The sequence below is a fragment of the Rattus norvegicus genome, chromosome 1 (genome assembly GCF_021556685.1).
Source record: "Rattus norvegicus strain SHRSP/BbbUtx chromosome 1, alternate assembly SHRSP_T2T, whole genome shotgun sequence".
NCBI lineage: Eukaryota > Metazoa > Chordata > Mammalia > Rodentia > Muridae > Rattus > Rattus norvegicus.
The window spans coordinates 195,959,634-195,984,324 of NC_141534.1; the positions used below are offsets into that span (position 1 = coordinate 195,959,634).

The 24,691-nt window shown below is 39.4% G+C and overlaps 1 protein-coding gene across 9 annotated transcripts; it reads right to left on the reverse strand.

Moving 5' to 3' along the window:
* Positions 1 to 23,308, reverse strand: Tial1 (Tia1 cytotoxic granule-associated RNA binding protein-like 1). 9 transcript variants are annotated; one of them, NM_001444210.1, is made up of 13 exons: positions 22,798 to 23,308; positions 20,244 to 20,303; positions 16,207 to 16,303; positions 9,397 to 9,495; positions 9,109 to 9,163; positions 8,885 to 8,972; positions 6,959 to 7,034; positions 5,868 to 5,976; positions 5,037 to 5,132; positions 4,842 to 4,926; positions 4,506 to 4,629; positions 4,030 to 4,169; positions 1 to 2,846 (listed from the first exon to the last, which is right to left on the reverse strand). In NM_001444210.1, the coding sequence occupies exons 3-13, from the start codon at positions 16,216 to 16,218 to the stop codon at positions 2,720 to 2,722; spliced, it is 1,011 nt and encodes a 336-aa protein (NP_001431139.1). In that variant the 5' UTR covers positions 16,219 to 16,303; positions 20,244 to 20,303; positions 22,798 to 23,308; the 3' UTR covers positions 1 to 2,719. The 9 variants fall into 9 exon arrangements, 7 of the variants coding, with proteins under 7 accessions (NP_001431139.1, NP_001431138.1, NP_001013211.1 ...); XR_015630646.1 differs by lacking the exon at positions 20,244 to 20,303 and adding an exon at positions 4,267 to 4,325 and having other exon boundaries at positions 2,462 to 2,846; positions 22,798 to 23,033; XR_015630645.1 differs by lacking the exon at positions 20,244 to 20,303 and adding an exon at positions 4,267 to 4,325 and having other exon boundaries at positions 2,462 to 2,846; positions 9,397 to 9,546; positions 22,798 to 23,033.
* Positions 23,309 to 24,691: the final 1,383 nt, after the last annotated feature.

The window sequence follows — 24,691 nt, forward strand, 5'->3', positions numbered from 1 at the left end:
TTACATAGACTCGTCTTTATTGAAAGACTTCAACTGTGGTTTACAGCTTTGGCTTTAGTTGGCCTCTCACTGCCGGCAAACATAAAGATCAGACGGACTGGCACCGAGGAAATGCTAGTAGAAAAGGGTTCAAGCACAGACGATGGCAGGCAGAAACACAGCAAGATAAATCTCAAGAAACTATGAAGAGACACTTCCTTGCATGCCAAAGAGTCTCTCTGCTGTTCTTGACGAACACAGGAAAGAAAAGGCAACAGCTCTTAGGCTTAAAGTGGACGGTCGAGGGCACAGACTCCTCACATGTGCACTGTGAGACGGTCAAGGGCACAGACTCACATGTGCTGCACAGACCTGCTTTCACTTGCATGTGCCCCTTTCCATCTTAAAACTATCTGCTGCGAAAAACTGTGACTGACTTACCAAGAAAAGTTTTATCATCCAAATTAAGACAAAAGATGTCAGCCACATGCTTACTATGACAATGTAACTAGTCTGGATAACTTTATTAACTCAGAATATAAAACAGAAAAGACTACAGCTAAAGTTAGCCAGTAGTTATCTCGATAAGCCACTTAATTTACTGGCAGAGGGAAAAAAAGGGAAATTGAAATTTTAATTTAATAAGCTTTTATCAGTTTATCAACTTAAAGTCTTTAGGTTGTTCGAGTTTCACCAAGTTTAATGAAAATTTTAACTCAAGGGCAGAATATAGCTTGTTTTCTTATAAAGTATAAAATAATTTTCCAAAAACATTCCCCAAAGGTATGACCAAAAAAACCCCAGGGGTATATTTAGTCACTAACACAGGGTAGTTGTGAGTTAAAAAACAAAACAAAACAAAACCATGAAGGTACATAAAAATTTTGGCTCAAAAAAGAACTTCAGACTCTGTAAATTTTTATGCTGAACACATTTGGCTGTATTTCTAAGTGAAGGAGGGAATCAACACCAGAATCTTTGTGGTCACCAATATAAAAAACCACATCATCTTAATCTTTAGACATCAATGGCTTAGTGTGGACGCCAGGTGCGTGTTACCCATCTTACCTCAGAACGGTTAGAGTAGGGCTGTTTGCTCTTGTGCATACACAGGCCAACAGGTTTAACACACTATCAAACATTTGCACCCTCTAGCTGTCACAATTGAAACACATAGGATTTTATCTATTTCACATTCTCATTTTATAGAACTATGAGGCAGACTGTATCCACATAGACAGAAAGATGCTGTGAGAGCATGCCTGGAACGCCTGCATCTTCCCAAAGACTCAATTACAACTGCACACGTACAACTCAGGCCTATTCAGATCTGTCACCCACACACTCCCAAAGGGGGAAAAAAAACAAATTTGAAATAAAAGTCACAACTTTGTGAACAACTCAAATGGTTATAAGATTACAAACTGGTACATCAAGTTGTCTAAGTAAGATATTTTTAGCAATCTTGTTAAAAAAAATTCTTGGGCAAAATATACTGATTTTTAAAAACATCCCAAGATTCTTTAAAAAAAAAATTTGTGCTATACAACTTATAGGAACCCTGAAGTCACTTCACTGGGTTTTAATCAAGGTATGTACCAAATAATGCAAAACAAAACAAAATAAAACAAAAAAAGCAAACAAACAAACAAAAAAACAAACAAACAAAAAAAAAAGGGGGGGGAAAGAAGGGAGAAAAAAAAAAAGCCCAAATCTAACTTCCACTTACAATTTAGGATATACTAATGCATCAAAGATTTGTATGAAATTAAATTAAGGCTTCTTCTGTGTAGTCATTTGTGTCGTTCTCATTTTACACGGCTAAAGACGTCAGTGTCGACGCTGCTACTGAGTACTTGCACTCAGCGAGCATGTTACTTGTCACCTCGAATAATTACATCGCTGCTACTTCTATGTTGAAGCATGCTTTTGAAACACTGTAGTTATTCAATATTTACAATGTTTATCTTTTAAACTCCATGTAAAAACACAAGTATGACCGTCTGACTTTAATATAAACACCATACTTGGAATTATCCCCCAAAATGAAATGTAATATACATTTTTGATAACCAACACTTTTAAAGTTTTAAAAATATGTCTTATTGTGGACCACCAACAATCGCTCAAGGAACTCCTAAGATGCTGGTCCTTACTCAGGCTGCACACTTTCAGTCTGGCTTCGTTTCCTTTAACATAAGAGGATAAGGTATTTCTTCCACAGCGATCCCCACATCATGTACTTCTTCTGAAATCACACTTTTTTCCTGCTGACTTCTATGTGGTCCACCTCAGGGATGGGAGGGGAGTATCAGAATTCAGGACAGACTGATGTGATTCTCAGTTTTTCACGATACTCCCTTTTTTGCTCTTTTAAAAACACAGTGAGTTAAAATACTGAACAGCAAGATAAAAACGGAAGTGTCTAAGGATCAAAGTGTATTACCCATTTCTCCTATTATATCAAAATTTATAGTCAGAATTGTCTTTATTGACTTTATTTTAGTTTTTTGTACACAAAGAAAAATCATGTTCATATCCATCATGAACAAAAAAACTTAAAAAGGCAGAACTAGAAGACACGTGTCCTTCACCAAGCAAAGCTGTGCTAAAGGATCCAAACATTTCAATTTTTAAAATAAATATTTTCATTCCCGATGTTTACTCTTCATGTCTTCAGAGTGTCACAGGAGCCTGCAGCCTGCGGTGGGTTACACTTGTGTTTAGAGTCCCAGCTCACTCACTGTGTTGGGAAACTTGCCATTCCATACCCAGCTTGGTTTGGAGGAGGTATGACAGGGGGCGGAGCTTGTCCTTGTGGAGGCTGAGCACCAAATCCACCCATCCAAGCAGCAGAAGGTGATTGACTTGGAAGAAAGGGGGAAAAATCTTCAGCAAACACAAGAAAAAGATAATCTATACAGCTATATAAACTCAGGCAGAGACTAGTCACAGAACACAGATCTACAACAAACAGAACACATGCAGAACACATACACTACCATTAAGTCTTAAAGTTCCTTTTCATTTGTTTTTACTTTGTTGCAGTGCTTGGGGATCAAGCCCAGGGCTTTCTTTACAGGATACACTGCCCTACAACCCAGCACTATCTCTTACGGTCATCACACCTTACCTCCAGTCTGCACGCTACCTGAAAGCTGTTGGTTTTTTGTTTTTTTTTTTTTTAAATAATGAGGCTAGGCATGATGGCACACACCTTTAATCCCAGCACTCGGGAGGCAGAAGCAGGTGGATCTTTTTGAGTTTGAGGCCAAACTGGTCTACATAATTACAGGCCAGCCAGGGCTTATACTGAGACCATCTTAAAAAGTGAACATCCAGGACAGCCAGGGTTACACAGAAAGACCCTGTCTCAAAAATAAAAATATAGTAACAGTAACAACAACAACAACAACAACAACAGAGTGAGGTTTACGTCTCCTATCTGTAATCCCTGTATCTGAAAGGTTGGGACAGGACTGCTACTATGAGTCTAAGTCTGAGGTTAGCCTGGGCTAACCAAGTGAGAGCTAGGCTACAGTGAAAAACACCGTCTTACAAAAATAAAAATAAATGACTTAGTAGGCAGTACTCTTGTTATAGCCCTTGACCTTTGTAGTATTCTCAATAAAACTGTGAAAATAGAGGTCTACTCAGCCTAGGAGAGAAAGCGAAGCAATGAATCCACTCTACCATCATCACAGAAAGCAAACTGCTGTCATATAACTTGTGAAGATGCCTTGTAGAGGCAAAATATAAAAATAAGTTTCTGAGCATATTCTAGACAAAGATCTTTTATACACACAAAATTAAATGAAAATGCCACTACGGATAAGTCAAATTCCACCAACTGCTTACAGAAAGGTCACACTGCACCTCCCCATCTCTGAAATTAAAAACATCACAAACCTGAGATTTGTTACTGTAACAGCTATAACCCAAATGCCTGAACATACAATCATTTCAAAAGACTCTCCCCTAGGAGAGCACAGCTTTCTCTTTTGCCAGAAACTCATCTGTTTCTACAATGGAAAAACCAAAACAACTCACTCTACTCCAAATCCTTGTTGGTTCCATGGCTGCCCATATACTCCATAGGGAGGTACTTGCCACCCATTTGCCATATACTGTCCGTACTGTTGTGGGTTTCCATACACTTGGCTCCATTGGCCCCACTGACTGTAGTCAACCTAGGAAAGAAGCAAATGACTGTTTTAGGGAACAAGAACAAAACACCGTATTTGAAGAAAGAGTGGGAGACAAGGAAGAGAAAAACTAAGTAAGCACCCTTATGTGAATAGGACTCTGTTATTTATCATTGTCTAAGTTTATTGGGGTGGTGACACCTGTGAAAAGAAAGTATTAAGATTCAGTTAATACCGCAAAACAATTTTGAAATAGCATTTTACACAATCAACTGAAAGCAGCTATACGCTTTATTTTACTGTTTATTTTACAATTTCCAAAGCTCCTATGTAGACATGTAAGATGGAAACCGCAAAAAGTGCTAAGAAAAATCGAATTACCTGTTGGAAGTTTTTAGTCATATCAGGAGATTCTTTACCCCAATAGCATTTAACCACATGTCCTTCGATTGTAGTACCGTTCACAGAAACAATAGCATGGGCTGCACTTTCATGAGTTGAAAATCTAGGAGGAGAAAACAGTGAGGTTTTGCCTTCAATCTTTAAGAATTTGGGCAAACAACATAGGAACACAATAACTGACACCTCTCAGTTGGCATTTTTCTCAAATTATATATTCTATAGGTAAACTGACACTTAGTAGGGATCTAATAATGTAAGTGAAAAGAATGAAGAGGATGCACGAGTACTAAATCTCTCTCTCAGCTTGAACGTTACCTGACAAACGAATACCCCTTCTCTGGAAAAACTCTTATCTCCATAATTTGTCCAAATGGTGAAAATGTTTGTCTCATAAGTTGATCTATACAAAGAAAAATACAACAAGAAAATATTTAAAGCTCATGCTACCCATGAAATTTATACTAACAGTGCTAAAATACCAAAAGAGAAGGTGGTGGGAACCAACCCTACCTGTCAGCCCCGAAGCGATCCCCCCACAGTACACAGTGCAGTTTTTTGGACTTGACTGGTTTACTACATCTTCAAATCTCAACTGCTTAGTGTTAGCTGTAAGAAGGAAAAATGAAATCTGATTGCTATACAGTATTATAAAACTACTTTTTGAGCTAAAGTTATAGCTAAATGGTAAAACATTTGCCTAGCACGTGCAAGGTCCCAGTTAAAACCCAGCACCACACATACAATCTTCTGTTCTTATATATAATTTTAAGTCTTTGTTTTTAGAGACAGGGGTCCTCTATGTAGTCCTGGCCATCATGGACCTATGTGGACTAGGCTGGCTCTGCCTCCATGTACTGGGACTAAAGGCATGCTCCGCCACTCCTGGCTGTATACTGTTAAGATAGAGCCCAGTGAGATGGAACACATTTTTTTCCTCCATATTATGACTTAACACGTTGGGGGTGGGGTCTCAAGTATCCCAGGCTAAGCTTGAACTCACTGTGACACTGAAGAGGACTCTGAACTTCTGTTTCTGCCTCCATTCCTCGGGAGCTAGAATTACAGGCATGAGCAACCACACCTGGTTTATATGATGCTAGGAATCAAACCCAGGGGCCTCATGCATCTGAGGCAAGCACAAGAACTTCTGCCAACTCAGCCTTAGCCTTAAATACAGATCTCATCTCTAAATAAACCAGTTGGTTCTCCATTTATATCTAAAGCTCCTATAATGAAATTCAAGGTTAGGTCTTACACTAATTTAAGTACAGGAAATTAAGACACAATGCTGCATGGTGTGATCATAATCTATACCTGCGTACATATGGAGATGTAACTTACTTTCTTGTGTACTTTTAGGGGCAGGTGGTTTACGTGTGGCCCAATTGGTTCTGATTTGTCGACCTCCCAACCACTGACCCCCCATATGCACAATTGCATTCTCTGCATCCTATGGAGAAAAAGAAAACATTTTAAAAAGGGCAATCAGAAGCAAAGGGGAAACCTTCCCAAGACCTAGTAAGACAAATGAAAGCTGGCACTGCTGTGCCCAACACATGCCACCATCTGGGGCCCACTAAGACAGTAACAATGTGTCACCAATAAACAACCTAAACCATAAAAGCTGATTTTTACTGAATGGGTTTCAAAATACTAATATAACACATAAGTTCAAGAATTATATTACAATTAACATAAGGGGAAAAAGATAATTGCATTGATCACCCAAAAATCATTTTTCTCAAATACACACAAATGTGTCAAAAAAAAAAATCAAAAAAAAAAAAAAACAAAAAAAACCAAAAAACAAAAAACAAAAAATAGGCATCTCACAAAATCACTTCAAAGTACCTTAATTTTTATGGCTGCTTTGCAATGTAACATTTACTGAAGAAAATGTAAAAAGAGGCTAACATATATACATAACTACTCTAACAATATTCACTGTAAAAATATAGTTTTGGTGAAATGATTAAAATCGACTTTCCTGGTTAAAACTGAACATAATTCTCATAACTGGTTTGCCTCTACTAGTCTCAGGTTTTACCTCTACCTCACTCCGCCTTCGACAATGCACACTGTGGTTAGTAATTGTCCTTCACTATGTTAGTACCCTAGCCTTTTCCATGTACGTTCACGTTAATGAAAGAATGAATTATTTTCCACTACTAATATATGCTGAAAAAAATGATAGAAGATTTATATTTCTTTTTTTTTTTTTTTTTTTTGGTTCTTTTTTTTTCGGAGCTGGGGACCGAACCCAGGGCCTTGTGCTTCCTAGGCAAGCGCTCTACCACTGAGCTAAATCCCCAACCCCAAAGATTTATATTTCTAAGTAAACTTTTAGCACTTTAAGTTTCAATCATTAATTTTAATGAAGCAACTAAATCCAGAACGGAAGATTTTTAATTAAGTTAACTGAAAGGACATACCAGTTTGTTATAAAAAGATACAAAACCATAGCCTTTGGACTTTCCAGTTGCCATATCTTTAACTACCCGGGCATCCCTGTGAAAAGAAGCACAGCTAAATGAGGGAAGTAAAAGTCACCCTCCAAATAAAAACTAAAAGGAACCACACACACTGTATTGTGAGCATTTTAAAAATAAACTCCAGTTAGCCCTAATTAACTACAGCCATTCCTGAACTCTCCCTAATGCTTCTTTACCTGTTAGAAAAAAGCAGTAGGACAAAAACATGTAATAAACATGCAACCTAACCACATAGCCTGTGCTTTCTAACTAGACACTCAAATCTCAAGATTAATAGAAGCAACAACGTCCTTCTCTAATATTCTATTTGCTAGTGTCCTCTAAGATTTACTGATTCTATAAATTACTGTAACAATGCTAACTACTTTACCATGCAATATCTAAATAGTTAAATGTCTTCTGCCTAGTGATACAAAATATATGAAATATTAAAAAATTGAAAAAGAGGAAAAAATAGGAATTAAAAAGGCATACATGGCCTGTTAACAGATTTCTTTATTTTTCTTGGTCAATTCTCTATCATCATTTTGGAGTTTGGGCAGCTGTAAATTTTGAAAAATTGACATTTTCAGAAATTTAAGAAAGGAGAATAAAAAACTAACAACAACGCTAAGCACACCAGTACGAAAACAACAAATTTACACAGAAATTTTAGTGAGTAAGTTAAAATGATTGGAAATATAGAACTCCACTGAATATAGAATGTTAAAATGTAAATACTAAAATATGTATATATAAATAATGTATAATAAGAATAAATAGAAATGAGAAAAAAAATCTACAACTGAGTTCCAGTGTGCACAGTTCCTTGCAGTTAGCCTTCAAGATCCTGTCCATTCTTATGAGCAATTCTGCAAAATAACCAGAATGCTATTACTTTTAATTGTGACTTGGACTGTAGAAAAACTGCAGGTCTCAGGTATAAATAAAGATCAAAAACAGCAACCTGTATCATTTTACACTGACTTTACAACAGCACTACTTACCACATTTAGATTAAAAAGCAAAGCAAATATCAAAATAGAAAATTAAGAATTAAATCTTTCTTACAAATAAGTTAAATCTATAGAACAACAAGTTATATGTTAATAGAAAAGTTGTTGTTCTTAAAACATTTCTGTAGTCATACATTTACTTTAAACCAACAAATATATAACCAATTCATTTTAATCAAAATTATGACATTTTATAGAACTTGCAACCACCTTTACTTTTCCAATATATTTAGTCAAATAACAAAATTTGAGCATATATTTTTAAAAATCAACCCATATTTGTCCCCTCACTAGCAAAATCAAATATCACTATCAAAAGTCAATTTAATCTCATACTTATTATCTAGACACGAAAACATTTTAATATTGTAATGGTATTACGTTTTCTCAAAGCTAAATATCAAAATACACTTATCATTATATTTAAACATGGACATTTCCAATTTAACCATAAATACAAGGATTTGTCTAGATTCCCCCTCCCTTAAAAACTCCTTCGATTAAAGTTTAATACACAATAAAGATCACATTTAGTTTTCATTAACCCAATACTCTAATCATCATTATTTGAAAACATTTGACAGAGAGCTAGAAGTTTTACCATCTAAATATTTGCTTTAAATGTAACAAACAGAATCACTTAAAAATTTTAAACATATCATACACAAGGTTATCTGAAAACAAGACCCCAAACATTGAAATGACATCAACATTTGCAACAACATCTACTCAAAAAACAAAACAAATCAAAAGAAGAAAAGTAAAGACCAAAGAAAAACACACTAACTAGAGAAAGAAAACCTTGATCCTAATACATGTTAATACAGTTTTGCCTATCACTACTGAGTCTGATACTAATTATGATACTTACGATATTTTACCAAAGGGGGCAAATGCTGACTTGATATCTTCTGTTGTAATTTCTGGACTCAAATCCCCAACAAACACATGGAAGTGATCTGAAATCAAAGCATTTGGTAATCAAATACTTAAGAAGACAGGCAACACTAAAGGAGGAAAAAAAACCTCAGGTAAGCTGGTAATGCTGCCAGGACAACGTCACGCTCCACAGTAAAGTGCAGCAGGAGTACTTACTGGAAGTGTCTTTTTTCTGGCTACTTGGTGTTGTTGCCCAGTTTACTTTGACCTCCTAAAAACAAACATTATATTTAATACAATTATTAGGCACGTCATTATGAACTGTTAACACTTACCACTTAATAAATCATCTACCAAGTTGAATTATTTGTGCAAAGGCACTAGGCTGAATAGAGACCACCCAGTTGCCGACTGTCTATTTTAATCTTGCTAAGAAAGAATGCAGTCTGATTTAACATGCAAACATATACACATTCACTGGATGTCATCATCCCATTATCTTACCTTTCCCAAAATTTTTCTCCCATTCATAGCAGCTAATGCAGCAGCTGCATCTCTGTGTTCATAAAATTCCACAAAGCAATATGGGTCATTGCTTGTATGCTGCAAAACAGAAAATCCAACAGAAGAGTTGACCCTTCTGCTATCGGGTTGCTGAGAAGAAAATCCAGGAAAAAACATTACTGACAGCTAGGAATGCACAAGGTGAGATTCCATAAGTCTATGAAAGCCTAACACTTAAGACTTAAGCTGAGCCTCAGAATACTGTTGTATTCAAGCAGAGCCATACAAACAGTAGTAAAGAATCATGGCTCTGAGTATTAAATCAGAATCCAGAAGACTGGGGAAGTAAGTCTCATAAGAGAGAACCCCTACCTCAGATTTGGTGAAGACTGCTCACCATCACTGCTCTTTCCTTCCAACTATTACTATAGTTATTAGTATCAGGGGTCTTTTTCACAACAGAAACCCCACTTCCTGTCCTCGAACTCATTATGTAAACCAGACTGGCCTCAGATTCAGAGATCCGCCTGCCTCGGCCTCCCAAGTGCTGCCATTAAAGGCACACGCCATGACCACTCAGTTCCAACATTATTTTAAAAATTTGATTTCTACTTGTGTTTTACAATCCTTCATATACTATATTTCAGGCTTATAAGAAAAAAAATATAGAAAAATGTAGCCAGGCATGGTGGCACCCACCTTTAATCCTAACCCTTGGGAGGCAGAGGCAGGCAGATCTGTGACCAGGCCAGCATGGTCTATATAGTTTCAGGACAGCCAAGGCTAGAGAGACCTTGCCTCAAAAAACAAACAAACAAAATATATAGAAATGAGTCCATTTTACCTCTGATCAAACCTAGAGTGGTGAGTACTACCAAGTTAAAGCATTTTGTATTGTTAACCAGACTGATATAAAGTGGTCCTTTACTAAAAGAGGAAGAAATAAAGAAATAAAATGGAAAAATTCTTGTAACTAGTTAATAAAATGAATCCTCCATCTTTCAAACAGGCTTGATAGCTAGGCATGATTATACACACATGTAACCTTAGCATTTGGGAAGCAGAGGCAGGAGAATCAGAAGACTAAGCTGAAAGCCAACATGACCTCATATGTGCACACACACGAAAGACACACCATTAAAAAGAGCTAGCGGAGAGTATAAAGACACTTCGGATTTGTCTCTCAGCACATATGCTAGTGATGTAGAATGCAACTGTGGAAATGTGCATATCCTAGCACATGCTGGTACAGCTCAGTGGCAGAGCAATTGTCTAGCATGTGTCAGGGAATGGGTTGCCACCTAGGATCTGAAAACCAAGTAACTAAATATTAAATAAACCCAGGACAAAGCTACAATTTCATATCATAAAGCACCAAGTTAAAAAAAAAAAAACAAAATAAGTTCATGAGTTGGCAAACACATAACTAATAAGGATGCTAAGGAAATTAGTGCTACCTAAAAAACTCTCATACAAAACCCTATTGTCATAGCCATAATTAAGACTAAAGAAAGAAGCAGAGAAAGGAAATAAGAGAAGACCCCAAATAAAGACACTCAATTGTTCCTATGTGAAAGAGTGAATATTTACCAGACACATTCACTGACAATGGGCAGACAGACCACAAAAAAATAAAACAATTGGACCAATCTTGGAGCATATATTTAACCCCTGCAGGCAGGGGCAAGTGGATCTCAAAGTTTAATTTTGAAGCCAGCCTAGTCTATATAGAAGTTCTAGGTCAGCTAGGGCTATATAGTAAGATCCTGTCTCATTTTAATACAATGATATATGAAACAGTCCTACAGATTTTAGGAAACTAGTGTATTTATGCAGAGTAATACCAATTTCTTCTAAACAGAGTAGGCCAGCTCCTGTATGTTCCTGTAAATACTTTCATACTCTGTGTACATGTGTTGTATACAGTGGCTCTCCTATCTGTGGGAACGTGTTTTAAGACCCTAACAGATGCCTGAAATCTATGATAGCATTAAGTCCTCTTAATACTATTTTTCTACTATAGGAATAATGCCTATTCCATCTTTTGTTTGTTTTGAGACAAATACCACATGGCTCTGACTGGCCCACCTTCACAACACACTGCAGCCTGCACATGCTAAGTGGAAATTTAGGTGCAACAGGAAAACAGGTTCATTTTTTTCACTTTTTACACCTCCACAGTAGATTTGCTCCTACTGCTGATATTCACAAACTCAGCATGTAATTTTCTTTACTTAGTAATTTCAGAATTTTTACCTTTTCATTTAAAGAAAGTACTTCAGAACTTATCTTTGGGATTTCTGTTTGTCAGAATTACTTCACACCGGAGTCATCATTAAGTACAAGTGACTGGAACATGGGTACTACATAGATTCTCCATAGTCATCTGAAGACAGTTACTAAGTGACTAATGGGTGGGTGGCATGCATAATCTGAGTACGTTAGACACAAATCCTTTGTGTCTCCTTCTGGAAACGAAAAGATTTCATCCCACCACTGAGATCTGTAATTCAAAACTTTTGAATTGGGATGGACATGGTGGCACCTGCCTTTAATTCCAGCATTCAGGATGCAGAAGGAGGTGGATCTATGCTAGTTTGAGGTCAGTCTGGTTCACACAGCAAGCGCCACAACAGCCAGGGACCTTGTTTTTTATGGTTTTTAGGTAGCACTAATTTCCTTAGCATCCTTATTAGTTATGCATTTGCCAACTCATGAATAATTTTTTTGTTTTTGTTTGGTTTTTTAACAAAAATCAAAAACCAAACTTATAAACTGTTTTCTTGTGAAATTTTCCATTTCCATTTATATCTTGAACTGAAGATGATCTCAGGTAAAATATTCACATCCCATTATTTGATCCATGTTTAAAACACATCTATCAGATGTTAGAATTTTTAATGTCTTAAAATTAGAGATATGTACAAAGTGCATACCATTATACTGTAAAAACTAGAGTCCATGACAGTAGCTAATGTAAGAAAAATCAAAGCAGGTGGATGTGGTTGACCAGACCTACAGCCTCAACACTCAGGAATGTCACCACTTGTTGAAGGACAGCATGGTAAGTTTTACTGCTATACTGCAAGACCCGCCTCAACAATACAGACCAAATAAAAAGAAGTCATAAAACAAAAACCAAGACTGTTTTGTTTTGTTTTTCAAGACAAGGTTTCTGGGTATAGGTCTGGCTGCCCTGGAACTCGCTCTGTAGATCATGCTGACCTTGAACTCCACCTGCCTCTGCCTCTCAAGTGCTGGGATTAAAGGTGTGCACTACCACTGCCCAGCTACTCAGGATTCTTTATATAACAAAATCAAATTTGCAAAAAGAAATTGTCTAGATGTGAGATATTCCTTCCTAGAGTCTATGTCCTTTAGAAACTTCCTACCTAGATCACTGCCAAGCAATACTCTACCAATCAGTTGAGTCCTTACCTTACTTAGTCTGGTCACCATACTGACTGGATGACATAAATGTCAAAAAAGATATATAAGAGATTTTAAACTATCTACAGGTTCAAATCTAGGAATTACATGATTAAGTAGTAAAGAGTTCTCACTCATCAAATGTCTGTATACACAGAGATTTTTTAAAAATATTTATCAGGTGACTCCTTTCTCCATCCTCTGCATTCCTTTAGTCATTCAGAGCCACTAGCATCACGCTGATCCAGACACTGAAACTGCATGCTAACTCACCAGTGCCCTCTCTGCTACCTGATCTCTCTTCTGTTCTTCCACACAATTCACAGTAACTTCCCTCCTGTAAATGGTTTCTTCTGTTGGTGCCCCCACTTCCTCACTGGAGGCTGCTTCACAAGGTCTGTCACTCCACGGTAACTCTGTCTGGGACTCCTGAATACTTAGTTGTTGCAAGCCTCATACCTCAAGCTCTCACCTTTTCTAAGTGATCTTACCTAGTCCCAGGGACTAAAAAATTACTGTATCCTTCAGCACTGTTCTCTCTGCAATTCCAAACTTACTTATTCTACTGCCAAATAAAACCTCCATTTGTATAGCCAAAGTGTATCTTAAATTTAACACTGCCAAAACAAAATTCTTGATTGCCACCACTCCCCCATCCATCCTGTGCCTTTCTCAGTCATTCCCATTTTAGCAAGACGCATGTTCACTCCCACATGATTGCACTGACAGAATCTTAAGTCTCCCGATTCCTATAACATTCTAATCCTATTGTTCCTACTTCCAAAATCAAAACTCTCGATGTACACACTATACTGCCTTTCTTCACTACTCCTCTAACACCCAGAAATCTATCATCTCTTATACAGACAAGCAGAATAAACCCACCTGGTTTTTCTCCTGCTCTTCAATCCTACAATCCTCTACAAATTATTTGCCACAGAGAATGATCTTTAAACATACAAATTAGACTCTGTATTCCCTGTGCCTAAACCTCTCCAATGACCTGGCATTACAATCTCAACCCTGTCCTGGCCCATCCTGCCCTGTGATTCTGATTCCTGCTGCCTTACTAGACTCTCCCCACCATTGACTCCAGTCACCCTCTTTACCAGGGTTTTACTGTTTGCTTTCCTCTGCTCCAGTCTTTAGCACAAATGACACCATCTTGATATTCCTGCCTAGACACCTTCTACGTGTCCTCTGCCTCATCCCCCACCCAGTCATCACAGAACACTTACTCTCTCCATGGCTCTTCTCTCTATTCATCTGAACTTCCCTTGCTTTCCCACTGTGTTCACAGTGCCTTCAATAGTGCTCATGAAAAGTATTTTTATTAATGAAAGAATGTAGACTCAAAGTTAGAAATGAAAGAAGGAAAAATATACACAACAGAATGTAAGTGTCATCAATTAAGAGATTAAAAAGGCCAATGCTCTTTACAGATTCTTCTAGAGTTCCCCATTTTAGGCTAAAACACCAGGACATGGTTCCTTAGAAACCAGTACAGTTTCAGCCCTTCCAAATACTCGTCTCATTACCTACTGGCATTTCTAGGTCTAATTCCATTTCAAACTCCAGCTGTACATCTACTGAATACAACTGTAACTCACTGGCCTCTCTTTTTCACAGGCACTCTTACACCGCAGGCTCCATTGACACTCTTCTCTTCACAGATCGTCTTCCTCAGACTTCACTGCAGAAGTGTCTGTTATGCTTTGGGTTTCAGCTCTGACTCCCAGTAGAAACTTCCCATTACCCGCCACCACAACAGATATTCTCCTGAAGTTCCCACAGCACTTTAACCTAAGCAATCTCTAGCTTTCTATTCTATATCCTATGTGAGTGTTGACTTTAGTCTCCTGCCAGTCCTAAAATCAGGACAGGAAAGAAGTCTTTTATTATTCACCAATGGATTCTTTTTTTTTTTTTTTTTTTTTGGTTCTTTTTTTCGGAGCTGGGGATCGAACCCAGGGCCTTGCGCTTCCTAGGTAAGTGCTCTACCACTGAGCTAAATCCCCAGCCCCTCACCAATGGATTCTTAACACTTACCATAGTATCTTGTATAAAGAAAGTCAAAAGAAAATTTAGTAAAGAAGAAAGGAAGAAAAGAGTAACTGATACATGAGTCACTGGCACAACAAGAGTCTTAACTGAGAAAAGTAAAATTTTTTCTTTGAAAATAAGACAAAATTTAGATTTTATTTTGGTGCTATGGGTTGAACCCAGGGCCTTGCATATCATGAATACATGCTGCTCTACCAATGAGCTATAACTCTAGAGGAAATAAAATTATTATAATGGTTTAAATTCCTATCTGTAAAGTTGTTCATGCTTTAGTATTTTCTAAAGTACTTAAGATGTTCACTGTTCCCACTGTGTCCACAATAACCAAAGGCTGACTTCAAAACATACCAAACCTTGAACTTGAAATGTACACAGACTTTTCAGCCACAGCAGCCATCTTCCAGTAACTCGCCAAAATGACAAACACAAAAGGAAAGAGGAAAAGCACTCGGTCTATGTTCTCTAGGCCTTTTAGGAAACATGGAGTTGTTCCTTTGGCCACAGACATGCAATCCACAAGAAGGGTGATATTGTAGTCACCAAGGGAATGGGCACTGTTCAAAAAGGAATGCCCCCTAAGTATTACAACGGCAAAACCAGAAGAGTATACAATGTCACTCAGCATGCTGTGGGCACCATTGTAACCTCTTAAGTTAAAGGCAAGATTCTGGCCAAGAGGATCAAATGTGCGGATTGAGCACATCAAGTACTCGAAGAGCAGAGACAGCTTCCTGAAGCGAGTGAAAGAGAACGATCAGAAGAAAAAGGAAGCCAAAGAGAAGGGTTCCTGGGTTCAGCTGAAGGGTCAGCCTGAGACACCCAGAGAAGCCCACTTTGTGAGGACTAATGGAAAGGAGCCTGAGCTGCTGGAGCATATGCCATATGGATTCATGGCCTAATGGACAAAAAGGAAATAAAGGACTGGGATGCAAAAAAAAAAAAAAAGAAAAGAAAAAGAAAAAAGAAACAAAAATATAGACTGAACTATCAGTATTTGCATTGGAGCATGTGAAATACCATCATCATCTGTCATCTTTCCCAGACAGACTGTTCACAAGCAGAATCACCTGAAGGTTTCTCCATCAGGACTGTGTAATATCAGAGCAGAGTCTTTGCCTTCTCACACCAGACTTTACTCCACACCTAGATTACTGGTCAAATCAACGGATTAAGTCAATGCCACAAGCAGGAATCTGTCCAACAGAATAATCTGAAGCTTAAATTAAAGTGGATTTTAGAATTGTGTTAACTCATTTATCGTGTAAAGATGCTCACTGTCAGGGTGACAGGTGGCGCATCTAGCCGGGAAGGTCTTACCTCTGTTATCATTTTACAGCTTTTACAGGGTCCGATCTGACTGAATAACTGAAGGATAAGGACTTCTGTCACATCTCTGGAGAGGTTACCTACGTATCTGAGAGAGAAAACAAAAACAAAACATCATCAGCAATGTTTCTCTAGCTACACTTGTAATATGTTACTTCAATTTGTCATCTTTTATTTCAAGTCCCTGTCTCAAATTTTTCCAGTCAAGCCTAGCCCCATGGTAACTATATTTTCTATTTCACAATAATTTACACCACAAATATGACAAATATTGATTTACTAAAACATCTTGATGAGGAACTAACACTAACAGTAGCTGTTAGTGGGCTCCTCGTAACACTGCCAACCAAAACAACTACATGAACAAAGAAGAGAGTGGGAGTTCAGTTTTGTTCTAGCAGAGCAGAGGGTAGGTGGGGCGAGGGAGCCAGGGTCTGCTCCACTTTTGGCTGTACATCTTCACTGCTTTGTTTAAGAAAAAGGAAATTGAATAACTTAAACTTCCTCATTAAAAAATGTATCAGGATCAACAAAAGATAATTTCATGAGGATAACAAAAGTTTAAGAAGAGTTCTTTAGAAATTCAAAGAAAAATTAAGATAAACTCCCAAAATAACTTTTGACTGAATATTTAAGTTTGAGGGTTTTTTTTTTCTCCTTAGTTAGCAACTGATTAAAAATGTTAACAAGAAAAAAGAAGGGGTTGGGGATTTAGTTCAGTGGTAGAGCGCTTGCCTAGCAAGCACAAGACCCTGGGTTCGGTCCCCAGCTCCGGAAAAAAAAGAAAAGAAAAAAGAAAAAAGAAAAATCACCGCCTTCCCCCCAAGAGATGACTACCCTGTCTTACACTATGTATGTGTTTAACTTATCTCAATAAATTGCCAGTCTTTCTGGTTCTCAGCAAACACCTTAAATGTACATTTGTCACAAACCACTTCATAAACCAAACCATTATTTGTAAAATGTGACACAGTTTCTTCTGGAATTGTAAAAGGACACCATTTTACTTTTCTAACCACAATACAACATCAGGAAACAGTGCTGAGACCAAAATTAGGCTTGCAACAGTTGCCATGTTAAATACATAAAAAGCTTTCAAATGAAAAATATTAAAAGGAAAAGGGCAAGAGAAAGCTATGGTTAAGGAAAACCTAAGAAGATTGGTTAAGAATGGGTAAGGAACTGGGGCTAGAAATGTGGCCCAGACATTAAGCGTGCCTGCTGTTCTTGAAGAGGACAGAGTTCAGTTCCCAGCACCTAAGTCTGGCAGCTCACAATGCCTACAACTCCAGTTCCAAGGGATCCAACACTCTCTTCTGGCCTCCTCCCATGCCTTTGTGCTCACATGTATGCACATATAATACACACAGACACAATCATACACACACAGACACACAGACACACAGACACACACACACACGTACAAATGGGAAAAAAAATAAGAAAATAGGCAGCAGCTTCCAAGTTAATTAAGAACTTCACAGTGAGGGATTGGGGATTTAGCTCAGTGGTAGAGCGCTTGCCTAGGAAGCGCAAGGCCCTGGGTTCGGTCCCCAGCTCCGAAAAAAAGAACCAAAAAAAAAAAAAAAAAAAAAAGCATAAAAAAAAAAAAAAGAACTTCACAGTGGTTACCAATAACCTCAGGGTACATGTTCTAAGGCTGAAACACAAGTCCTGTGCTACTGAAATAAAAGGACAAGCTAGAAGAAAACTGGTTTAGCTCTTGTACGCCATCTTTTCCTTATAATTTAAACGGAGCTGACCTACTGTAGGCCATGCAGTGATTTTTTTTCTTCTTTCCAGCATAGGCAAATAGTTAAAGGATTATGAATTAGCTATAAACACCTGCCTGTCCCTTTTCATTCATAGGGGCTTTATGAGCCTGTGACTATGGAATAACTTGCTTTTGTAAGAGACCCAGTATAAAGGAAAATGAGCAAGTAATCTTGATTTTCTAAATGATACATTCATCTAACCAGTCTCGTCTGGTCTGCTCATTTCTGGGAGAGGACACGGAATAAACAGTGATTTTTTTAATGTGAAGCTAGACAGTAACAAATATAAATGGAACATCATTTTACTATAGCAAAGTTTTGATGATTTAAACAGGTTTAAGTTTGGGTTAATGTTTTAAAACATTTAAGAGGAAAAAATGCATGTTACTTTTCACAGCTAAGTCACAATAAAAGCTATTTTTGTTTAACAAGACTTTCATTCTAAGTCAACCCATTTCTAATCAGTGAGGGAACTGCCAGATTCTAGAGGCACATTGATAGATATAATTGATTTCCCTATCTAGCACTGTCAGAGATCAAAACTGCTAACATTTAGGTTTAGAATGCCATGAAATATTTATAGAAAAGTCCAGTGCTGAGTTATCCTGTTTTTCCAAATACTCACTCAGATTTTAACTGCTAAAGAACAGCTAAGTTTTAAAGCTTACAGAGCTTTCCATAACAGAGGTCATTGTAATCTCTTATGATGAAAAGGACACAATTCAGTATATAATTTCACCTGCATTTATCTAAATTTTAAACTGACTTTTCTACTAAAGGTTCTGTAATTTATGTATATAATAGAAGCACAATTTTTACTTCTAAGCATACTGTAGTATACTGTGCTTTTTGCATTATCAAAATATAATCCATCCCAGAATAATTCTAACAAAGGTATTTAAGATAAGGTTCAAAATTGATCATAGTAAGCATCATGGGTAGCTTACTGGATTGATGTTTCTCTCCAAATAGTATTTTCTATACTTCACCTTCTGCTGCAGCTAAGAAGAATATTCTAAAGTTCCAAGTTTTTACATATGCAGTTTCTACCAGAAGAACATGTACAAAACAGCAGAATAGCTTGAGTTCTTATAGTAACAGAAAACACTTAGGAAATTCCAAAATCATTTTTAACTCAAGGAAAAATAAGGAAAACGCATACCTTACAGTCTACTTGTCTTCTAAGAACAGGAACTGTAGGAGCTGAAGCATTGATAACTGAAAATGATACCTTTATCCCTAACATTGGGTCTAATTGTCAATTGGAGACGAGAAAACTTGGCAGTTTCACAGCAGGCAGAAGTTCACATTGCCAATGAACTACTTCCTATGTCCAACTGGGCAGAAAGAAATTAAGAACACTGTGCCTTGCAGAAAGCTAATGACAGCTTTTCCACTGAATGTGCTCTCATTCTAAAAAGTAACCCCACCAAGGCTGAAATTACCAGTACTTTTATACAAAATACAGTGGGGCTACATTTCCATAAAAGTTCTTTTTCGATTATTCTTAACAAATTCCTATACAAAAGGAGACTTTCAACAATAGCCCTCAACAGCCCAAAGGACTACCCAAGTTGTCACTACTTCATTTTAGGAAGGCAGCAAAGTAGAAGGCACACTGATGTAGGGTAACTAACCTGACTAAGGACCCACACACTTTGGAGAAACAAACCGGATTGACTACAGCCACCATACACCTACGTCAGTGGTGTGGCCAAGGCTACGAGGGCTTAGACTGTTTTCTTCTGCTCTGTTCACACGTGTTCAGAACGCACTCTAAATCAATGGCTTATTTCCTTCTTTGTACTGAGTATCAAGGAAGAATAAATAGCCTTAACAGGTGGCATTGGTTTTATCCTAGATCCACAATTTCTAGGGCTTTAGTACACCAAACAGATGACTAAATTACAATTGACTGTTATAATTCAGTGTCACACTGTGGGTTCAGAAACCACAGATAAATCACTGCACTGCAAAGACACAACCCAAAGCTGAAGTGTGTCCTACAAGACTGGTCTACTTCCAACACCAGTATCTCATACTGTGACCTCATTGGTTGGTTTTTAAGATCACTAATACATAATAACCCCAAATAAATGTCAAATGGGAATGAAGAACACCAGAAAACAGACCTTTAAAGCAACTATATGATAAACAGGGTTTCAGACTCTATATCAAGACAATTCTATATCACTTTTAAATACCATCAAATAAATTAGTAATACTGTAGATAATGAATATTTAAAAACCTACCTAGGCTATAAACACCATATTGTTTTCTGAAGATAACCATATGTCTTAGCTTGTGTGTGTCTGCAGGAAGAAAACCTTACTAGTAACACACAGGCATTTTAAAGTAAACAAATTAAGATAAGCTTAATTTAGAGTACATTATTTAAAAACAGTAGCCACTTGAGAAATCTAATCCATAGATCACAATGCAAAATATAGACCCTTCATAAACAAAACCATACTCTGGTAAACATTTACTTTGATGTCAAGATTTTACATACACACACATGTATATACATATATGTGTGTGTGTATCTGTACATATATACATACATACATATACATATATAGATATAGATACACACACATAAACAAACTTCAGGAAGTATGACAATACCTATAATTTAAATCAATTAGAACTTTTAAAAACAAGACAACACTAATTTAACCAAAGAACAATTGTAAAATATTTGAGTACCTCTTATATGCCAATGAATGAACTAAGTGTAGGAAGGGTTAAGTCCTAGGAAGCTGTACAGTTCTTATATTTAAAAACAAAACAAAAACACCTCAACCTCCCATGGAGAAAAGTGGGAAAAGGAAGATATATAAACACATACTGACACACAGGAACAATAGAGCTTAAGATGTTTATTCACTCATCTGTTTACATCACAGTTTTAGGTAACCAAACACAGACAACTGAAATGTGTTTCAGAAAAAAAGACAAGAGATCTGAGATGATAAATGTATGAAACATTAATTTAGCTCTGGTCTAGAGGAAATCTGACAGTGGATGTAAAGACCATCACAGGAAAAGAAGAAACAGAAAAAGCATACTATGTAACAGACAGAAACAGTCGACCTCTTCTAAGGAATAAATAGATGCCGTTAATGAGCCATGAGAATTTACCAATTACCCAGCGGCTATTATGACGCAATGGTGACATTTCAGGTATTTAGATACAATGTAACTGCCGCCCTCCTTGAACAGCTACTTCTAGGCCTTAAGTCCAGCTTCCCCAGATGCTTCCATCACAGTACTCACGGCTAAATACAAAATACCAAGCCTTGGCTTAAACAATCGCTGAAGAACAAATTTCAAATTTTGTCTCAATTATCTTTTTTCTGAGGAAGGCAGAAATGGAAAAATCACACACACACACACACACACACACACACACACACACACACACACACGCAAAGATTTTTTTCATTCAGGGGTATGGTACGTTTAGGATGTTTTCAAGTTCCCCAAACCAGATGTTAAGAGAAATAAAAATGTAAAGTATAAACAATGCTTAAAAAAAAGTATCAACGCTGAATAAAGATATGGACCTTCTTTAATAAACATATTCCTGCTACGAACGAAGCTCTGAGAAGCTTAGAGGTTCTCAACGTCTATCTACCGTCTTGCATTCCCCAAAAAGTACTTTCCCCATCAGCCGACCCAGCCAAGTGGACTCTGATCATCATATCAATCAATACTAGGCAGAGGGAGGCAAGAGAGACAAAGCAGCAAGCTGACTCTGTGTAGTTACTCCAGGCAGGAGTAGTAGGCCTGAAGAGGCTGGGAAAACCCAAGGTGCTCACTTTAAACAATGAATTGGAAATTACTCAGATGCAGGGGGGAAAAAAAAGACTGCCACACTATTTGGAAAGGAATACAGACGCTGAGTCATCACTCTGCATTGGGGAAAAGAAGGAAACGCCAATTAAGCGGTTGGAAGATGCGATTCATTCATTAGATTGGGCTTCAGGTGAAACCCGACAGCTAAACCGCGAAAAATAGCACTCAAAAGACACGCATCAAATAGCGGGAGCAGACATCCTTTTATCGAACTCTGATGGTCCGGACGCACAAACGGATTTAGGAAGCGGCATCACTAACTGAGTGAAAGGAGTTTAACTGGTTGTCAGTTTGGCGCAGTGAGCGCTCAAAGTAAACTTCGTTATCCAAGGGACAGAGGTGGTGCACGGCAGCAAAAGGCAATCACTTTGGCACTTCAAAAGCAGCAGGCGCTAGGCGGGTGTTTCTGACAGCGTGGGGCACGTGGGGCAGAAAGAGACAAGGGGTTCCTCTGGTTAAAGAGTGGTAGGCTGGGGAGAAGGACTCGGACCGACTGAGACTGAGGACGTGGACTGCTGAGGACGTGGACTGAGGCTGAGTGTTCACGCCAAAGGATGCAGCAGCAGTCCCACCCCCGCCAAGCCCTGCCCCCGTGGGGACCCATAGCTCCTGGCTCAGCCCGGAGCCCCCCAAAAACAGGGAGAATAGGAGCTCTCCCGTGCCTGACAGCCTCAGCCGTGCACAAGCCCAGCCAAGAGTGTGCAAAAAAGGGGTCGGGAGGAAAAGGTCGAGACAAGCCCTAGACCCTAGGAAGTGACTGTATTTGGGGGGGAAGGGAGGGTTTCCTTCTCTGGGAAGGGGGACAGATGAGGAATGCACTTCACAGCCGCGCCACCGCGAGGCCCGGCTCTCCGCTTCTAGTCCCGGTCTCCGGCTCTCCCTCCCTTAGCATCCCGCAGTGCCCGGGCCACTCGGTGCCTGGCACTCCGGGTCTCGGGTACTCACAGAGTCCGGGGCTGTCCGTCGTCTTCCATCATGGTGGGTGCGACGGAGTGATCCCGGGACAAGGGGGAGGGCAGGGCTGGGGAGGGGAGGGGGCGGGAAGGAAGGGGAGGGGGACTCCGGGCGCCGGCTGGGGACAGAGGAAAAGGTACTGAACCCGGCTCTTGGGCTCGCTCCCCCCAGCCCGCTCCGGACACTGCGCTCCAACCAGGAGGAGCAGGAGGAGGAGGAGGATGAACAAAATGGCCGCCACCACCAGCCAGGCAGGAAACGCGGCAGGGCGCAGGCGCAGCCCGCCAGGTCACTGCTCAGGCCAGCTGCGACGGCCTGTCCGGCAAAAGTGGCTGAAGAGACAGAAAGCCTGGCCAAAGAGTACACCCTACGACTGGACACAACGGACCACGTAGTCGCTGTGGTTCTGCTGGCCGGCGAAGCCCTAACCAGCTCCAAGACAGATCCAAAACAGAGAAAAGCCGCGAAATCAAGTCTCTGGGAATTGCGGTCCCGGGAAAGTGGGGGAAGCCCTTCTCCAGTGGCCTTCTGGGAACTGTAGTTCAAGGAAGACCCAGAGCTTGCCGGAGCGCGAAGGAGAGGTTTCTGGGTAGTGTAGTCGTACGTGAGGACGTGCCGCGACAAAGTAGTCGGCGTGCCGGGAGAGAGCGAGGAATAAAAGGCGGGTGGTCGAAATGAGAGAGGAGCTGTCCGGGAAGTAAACTACAAATCCCAGAGTGCCTCGCGCCGGGGCCCGCCCCAGGATCGCTCCTAGCATCTTAAGGCTTTTCTGTTGGTCCAGTGTGAGCTTCTGCTCCGCCTCCGTCCAGCCCCAGAGCGGTTTCTTCAACTGCGGATCAGGCGGTGTGCTGGCTCCGCGTGGTTCTCCAGCTAGTCGGCCTCGTCCGCCTCTGCCCTCAGAACTGCTGGTCCGTGTTCAACAACCGACGCCTCACGCGACGGGCAGGAGAGAAGCAACTCTGAACCCTGAGGGATGTGGCGGACATCGGGCTACACCGAAGCCAGCCTGGTCTTTGAGCACGTGTTCCGACCAGATAGGCCTTTCTAGACTATACCGCTTGTAACTTGCTTTACAAGTTCCACAAGGATCTCTACCCATTATCTCATCGAATTAGTGGGTAAAGCGGCAAAAGAGCAGCCCCTCATGCAAATGACTTGCGCCTCCACCGCTCTTTCAAATCCCTAGTTAAAACTAAAATATTCGCGTGGTGGCGCACAGTACTGCTGAGCAGGAGGATAATGGATTTAAGGCCAGCCTTGAAATAGATAAGATCTTATCAAAAACTAATAATCAGTGAAAACAGCAAAGAGGCTCAAGGACCAGATCTGGTGCTAAAACATAGCCTGGAGTTAGGTAGTGAGGGACATGGATTGCTAGTATTGAGTTGCTAAAGCAAGAGAGGAGACAGAAATCATGACAATCTACTGGAAGCTGAGCGGTAATGCTCACTGTTAATGACAGGAGGCAGAGACAGGCAGATCTCCGAGTTTGAGGCCAGCCTGGTCTACAGAGTGAGATCCAAGGGATGGAGTGTTAGACATAGGTATAAAACTACATTAGTCATAACCATAACTCTTCATTGGCCCATGCCTAGCCCAATGTACATTTGTTACTATGGCAACAAATTATAAATTTAAACCAACATGCATTATCTTAACAGTCCTAGAGATCAGAAAGGCACATTCAGCCAGGCATACGGTACATGTCTGCAAATCCAGCTCTCAAGAAGTGGATCAGGGGGTTGGGGATTTAGCTCAGTGGTAGAGCGCTTGCCTAGGAAGCGCAAGGCCCTGGGTTCGGTCCCCAGCTCCGGAAAAAAAAAAAAAAAAAGAAGTGGATCAGATGGGTGTCTCCTGAGAGGTTCTGCCAGACCCCTACTGATAC

Excerpts from the sequence above, each read along its gene's own strand:
- Tial1 (NM_001013193.2), bottom strand. The coding sequence starts at position 22,829 with ATGATGGAAGACGACGGACAGCCCCGGACTCT. Across the intron at positions 7,035-8,884 it reads GCCCCCTTTGGTAAAATATC|GGATGCCCGGGTAGTTAAAG; the intron begins GTAAGTATCATA and ends TTCTTTTCACAG. Across the intron at positions 4,927-5,036 it reads GATCGCTTCGGGGCTGACAG|ATCAACTTATGAGACAAACA; the intron begins GTAGGGTTGGTT and ends TTCTTTGTATAG.